The sequence below is a fragment of the Uncinocarpus reesii genome, genomic scaffold (genome assembly GCF_000003515.1).
Source record: "Uncinocarpus reesii 1704 scaffold_5 genomic scaffold, whole genome shotgun sequence".
NCBI classification, from domain to species: Eukaryota; Fungi; Ascomycota; class Eurotiomycetes; order Onygenales; family Onygenaceae; genus Uncinocarpus; species Uncinocarpus reesii.
The window spans coordinates 417,445-423,444 of record NW_003052496.1 but is presented as its reverse complement, the minus strand read 5'-3'; the positions used below and the strand labels follow the sequence as shown (position 1 = coordinate 423,444).

General features: G+C 48.0%; 2 protein-coding genes across 2 annotated transcripts; both read left to right on the top strand.

The window, feature by feature from the left end:
* Positions 1–231: 231 nt before the first annotated feature.
* On the top strand, positions 232–2,166 carry UREG_07160 (uncharacterized protein; the record flags this gene model as incomplete). Its single annotated transcript, XM_002582341.1, has 3 exons — positions 232–331; positions 444–1,317; positions 1,413–2,166. 3 exons carry the CDS (start codon positions 232–234, stop codon positions 2,164–2,166), a joined length of 1,728 nt encoding a protein of 575 aa, XP_002582387.1.
* Positions 2,167–3,190: 1,024 nt separating this feature from the next.
* Positions 3,191–4,840, top strand: UREG_07159 (uncharacterized protein; the record flags this gene model as incomplete). Its single annotated transcript, XM_002582340.1, has 1 exon — positions 3,191–4,840. One exon carries the CDS (start codon positions 3,191–3,193, stop codon positions 4,838–4,840), a length of 1,650 nt encoding a protein of 549 aa, XP_002582386.1.
* Positions 4,841–6,000: the final 1,160 nt, after the last annotated feature.

Sequence of the window (6,000 nt, the reverse complement as noted above, 5' to 3'; positions counted from 1 at the left end):
ATTCGCCCTACTCTTCTCTCGCAAGCTTCCGAAACACGCATATTCTCCTTTCTCTTCTCTCGGCGTTAGAGACTAGTGTTCGTGGTCAGCTTGGGATATATTCTAGCGCTACTGGATGCTTCCCATGAACGGTCCTCTTGACAACTACTCCATAAATATTCAGTGATCACAGGTTTTCAGCCTCAAAAGTCATTGGTCTACGAACTTACACCGAAGCTGGCATCGGAAAACATGTTCCCAAAAACCATTCGTCGACCACCTCTTTTTCAGCGGCAGGATGGCAAACACTATGGGAAGTCACCTTTTCCTTCCTGGCAACTCTTCATTTTGGGTAAGTGGCAACCCCTCCCAGGCCGAACAGCTTGATTTGCTGCAGCTGGTATGACTGCGGGCCGAAATAATGTAGGCTCCTTTCAACTGGGGGACGGACTGACATATTGCAGGACTATGTCGCATTTGCGAGCCAATTGCTTTCATGTCAATTTTCCCATACGTTTATCACATGGTTTCCTCCTTCCATGTAACCGACGACAACCGTAAGATTGCTCTATACGCTGGTGCAGTAACATCGGCCTTCACGTTTGCAGAATTCTGCGCCGGCGTGTTCTGGGGCCGCATGAGTGACGCGTTTGGAAGGAAACCAGTATTGCTTATGGGCCTTTTTGGCACTGCGGTCAGCATGCTCTTATTCGGGCTTGCACCCTCTCTGCCGATTGCTCTTCTTGCTCGAGCTCTGGGAGGGCTCTTGAACGGCAACATTGGCGTCCTGCAGACCACTGTGGCGGAATTAGTGAAGGAGAAAGAGCACCAGCCTCGAGCTTACTCCATTATGCCGTTTGTATGGTGCCTTGGCTCGATCATTGGACCTGCGTTGGGAGGAGCGTTGGCACAGCCATGTGATAACTATCCGTCTCTCTTTTCACAAGATTCAATCTTCGCTAAATACCCTTTCCTGCTGCCGAACTTGGTATGCGTGGTGATATTGGCGGTTGGCATCACCATTGGTCTTCTATTCCTGGAAGAAACCCACGCGGAAAAGAGACTTAAACGCGATAGGGGTCGTGAGGTTGGGAACTGGCTGATGACGAAACTCAGAGCGCGGAGTGCCAAAGACGAACTGTCCGATGACCGCGCACCGTTTTTGTTCGAAGAACCGCCGCTAGGGTACGAAAGTACAGAGAATTCACCTCGCCTCAGCTCCGTTAAAACTCCAGCGATGTCACTGAGGGACTATTGTCCAAAGCCAAAGAAATCGGTTCTCAAAATATTTACTCCACGGATCATTTATATTATCTTGGGATATGGAATTCTTGCCTAGTATGTATCGACTATGATGCTATTTAAACTGTGGGATACTTACTTGTTGATAGCCATAGCGTTTCCTTCGACCAGCTGATGCCAATATTTCTCAGTTCGCCAACTTCGAATACGACGTTTGAGCTTCCTTTCAAATTTCAAGGGGGATTGGGCCTCTCGACCAAAGCGATTGGGTTCATGATGGCTGTCCAAGGAGTTTATGCAATGATTGCTCAGTTGTGGTTATTTCCCTTTGTGGTTGAAATATTCGGAACCCTCAAGACATATCGGCTTGTCATGTGCATATGGCCGCCGCTTTACCTCGCTGTACCATACTTGGTACTTTTGCCTCCGACTCTGCAAACTCCTGCTGCCTACATGGCGTTGATAGGGAAGATTACTCTACACGTCATCGCGTTCCCGTCAAGTTCGATGCTTCTTGCAAACGCCGCGCCCTCAAAAACTGTCCTAGGCTCAATCAATGGGGTCGGAGCGTCCGTTGCAAGCTTAAGTCGATCCCTCGGGCCAACATTTACTGGGTTCTTGCATTCCCGTGGGCTTGAATCTGGTTATTCAATACTCTCATGGTGGGTATGTGGCGCTATCTGTTTGGCTGGTGCGATCGAGAGCTTCTGGATCGACGAAGATGCCGGAGAGCAAGACGTGCCTGAATTATCAGAGAAAGTACCCATAGACGATTGCGAGACCGGGATACAGATCATAAACCCCGTCGAGCCACATGAGCTATCGGGCCCACATGTAGAAGAGCTGCTTTTTCTCGCGCCATCTCCTCGAGGGCAATACGATTTAGCCATCTTACAGGCCGACACGGACGATATTCTCGAATTTGACCTTAATGACTCCGAGTGATCCCTTTCATTCTTTCAAATTTCACTTCCCGCTTACCTTTCTACTTACATTCTGCCCTCCTCTTTCGTCACTTCACGAACCATTCATATCGTGCTTGTAATAACCTCACCGGCCAAAACTTTACCATCACATGTCCATTGCTTACCTTGATACCCCTTTATGTTGTCCCAAGAGCTTTCCCTTTTTCTTTTGTTTCTTTTTTTTCCTTCAGTTGCTACAGCATTTCTAATCTCGAAATCAGGTTGGAGAACGGAATAGACTGTGCGAATCAACCAACAGGGCTTTCTCTTTGCTTTCCTATATGCTGTTATGTGGGTTTTGCGGGTTCAACTATGCATTGGGTGTCGGCCTTTCATTTTTCCTTTTATGTCAAGTTGGGATTTGGGGAAAGGTTGGGTGGCCTCGTGCATTTGCGTTATTACTTTTCTGGCAGTGGCTCCTTTGGCCATCATTAACTAGCTGAATAACATCAACAAATTTAGTTGTATTAGGTCTATCAAGTCGAGATGATCAGGGCAACTCAGACTCCTGGGTTCAGGATGTCTTCTACGTGCCCAATAGAAGGGGTAGAGTAGCCATTGGGAAATTGCTTGGAAGTAATTCACTGGTTCACTAGTAGTTCATGAATGAGAATTTTTACCGTGCTCTCGTGCTTTTAGGAGCAAAGAACCGAATGTCTATAACTCTGTAGAGCCGTTCTTCGAGGCGGTTCATAAATATTATTTGATTTCCTTCCGTAGCGGAGTCACTTGTGCACTAATAACTAGTGAGGCTTAGTCACTGCTCATGGGATCAAGTTGATTGGGCATTATTTTCCTAGCGCGAGTTCCAAGAGGCGGTCACGGGATGTCGTCTTTTCTTGGCAGTCTGCAACATCCCAACGTCAAGATCTGGTGCTCAACGATATTCAGGCTCCTTGTGCCTGATCAATATGGAAAGCAATGAATTGTGATTCTGCAGCAGTTAGTGCAGAATAAGTGTATCAAAGTCTTAAGTGACAGTCACTCAATCCCAGTTCTCAATAATGCAGGCAGTGATGGGCCTTGTTGACGAGATCCTCTCCGCGATCCAATCTAACCCCGAGGACGACCCTATCATAGAATGCTACAATGACAACTACAAACTCGGCATCTGTCTGAAGGAGGATCCGGACGGTGCTCTCTCATTTGCTGATAAAAATCTCCGTGTCTTCCCTTTCAAAGATGTGAAGGACTGCTGGAGAAGGTTGTTTTGTGATGCGAGTCTTGCAAAGGCTTGCCTTATGATACGGGGTCAATATAGTCAGCGCAACAATGACGCTGATTCGGATCCAAAAAAACAAAACGATGAGAGAAATATTGAAAATGAGACTCAAAAGACGGAGGCTGGTGAAAAGCCAAGCCTGAACACTCCTTGGTTGTGTCCCGTTATTCATATTCTTGACAAAGCGGTGATAATGACTGGCGCTCCACGACGTGGACAGCTGATTGAGTCTTTAATATCGGCGCTGCAAGATGCTAGTGGTCCTGAAAAAATGGCGTTTGAGCCCTATCCGTTGCCTAATTTTGGCGTACGTGAAACATCACAATCAAAACGCAGAAAGTTGGCGCAGTTGCCAATGTTTCCACCTGATGTCGTTCCCGCGCCGCGCTTGGGCTACCCTGTTCCACGTGTTTCCGCTCTGTCGTTTGAGGAGTTTACAGAACACATGTGGGATCAACGTACACCGCTTGTCATTACTGATGCAGTGAGCCATTGGCCAGCATTATCAAGCAGGCCTTGGTCGTCGAGAGATTACTGGTCTCGGAGAACTTTTGGGGGACGGAGGCTAGTCCCCGTTGAGGTTGGTCGCTCATACACGGATGAGGGTTGGGGACAGCGCATCATTCCCTTTGGAGAGTTTGTAAAAAATTATATCTGGAGAGAAGGTGAAAACGATGAAGTCAGTTGTCGGGGAAATGAGAAACAATTAGACGAAGCCGCGGAACGTCAGACGGGGTATCTCGCGCAGCATGATCTGCTGGCCCAAATACCCGCGTTGAGGAACGACATTTCCATCCCAGACTATTGCTTTGCTGAACCTCCAGGCCCCGAACCGGGTACTCCCGTATATGAGAAGAAAATGCGAAAGAAAGGGTCCATTGATAAGAAAGCAACCAGGCTCAATCATGAATCCGCCGTTCAGCCAGAGCACAATATGGAGGAACATGGTGGACTATGTGATCCGATAACTAATATATGGGTTGGGCCAGCGTGGACAATATCTCCGCTCCACCACGACCCATATCACAATATCCTGGTGCAGGTCGTCGGCGCGAAATATATACGGCTATACTCCCCCTGCACTCCTGCGTCTCTTATACATCCTCGCGGTATGGAAGTTGTGAATTCGTCATCGTGGGACTCAAACGAAGAAAGTCAGGCTCAGCAGAAAGAATCCAAGAGTGGTCATTCTGTTTCGTGTTCCGGGGAGCAATCAATTGACATGTCCAACACTTCGAAGGTAGATATCGCGGCCATTGAGCTCTCCCCCGCTGAGGCTGAGACCTGGGATTCTCTCTGGCCCGGATTCGCGGAAGCAAACTATGTTGAGACGGTGTTGAGGGAAGGAGAATGTCTTTACATACCGGTTGGCTGGTGGCATTATGTGCGCGGCCTGCAGGCTGGAATCAGTGTTAGTTTCTGGTGGGATTGATGCATTTGTGTGGCATATTTGCCTTCGCAAAAAGGAATTAATCAAGACGCCTTCTTGTCGTTATCTCGCCGACTTTCGAAAGGCCGTAATTATTTGCCGAACCGATTGACAGCCGATTCTAGCCTCGCGCCAGATAAGCGTTCTGCGGCTGGCCGGCGCCGGGACAGCTCCCAAGAACTAGTTATCCGGCGCAGATAGAGGATCAACTACAGTTTGAAGAACCTTTCCCCAGCGAATCATATCTGACACTCTCACGATGCGTTCGTGCTGTGCTACATCTTGCCCCTTCGGTTACCATCGGACCTGGCTACTATATTGCCGACGGCGAGTTAGCGCAGGGAGAACATGTGCTGATATCTAAGTTGAGCCAAACACCTTGCTCATTGCGGTCTTGCGTCCAATACTTAATGATGACGCCAATTCTTCTCGCCGGGTCAGCTGGCTAACCGGTGAATATGTCGTCGGCAGGCGTTATTTAACGCCGGATTTAGCGGCCTTACTACTCCAGAGCAACTACAGAGAAAGCATTTCGTCTACTATGATCCCGGTAGGATTAGTAGGCACTGCTGATCAGATTATCAGTCTCGTTGCGTATAAACAAAACGTAAAGATAACGATGCCGCCGAGCGATCCTCCCAACCGTCCACATTGATCAAAAGACATTCTCCTCATCCCATACGTTCACATTTGTCCGCTGCTTGCCGAAATCTTTGAAATCGATCAGCTGGTTTACCGGCCAGCTCAGAACTTCCCCCATTGATCTGTGATACTTTTCTTTCTCTTGCAAAACTTCAAGTGGATCGAAAATGGCTTGAGATCCAAGCCTTCTTGGAGGGAGTTTTCGTCGTATATGCGCGCTGTTTTGCGCCCACTAGCATCATGTCATTGATGAGCTGGACATATGGGAAACATGTAGGTCATGTGCGAACAAACTCCATATGGTTGTTTGTAAGATGGAGCTGGAGTGATGTGTACGCAGTTGTGTCAACCATGATCTTTTGTTCGCTTCACCTTGGTTCGGATTAAGCCCGGGAAACAACGAGGTAAAGAGAGAAGTGAGAAGCAAATAGACCAAGGGTTGAAGAAGAATTCTTCGATTTCCACAAGGTAGTTTCAACAACCTTGAAGTGTCAGGGCTTTTACCTCAGCCTTAAGAGTAA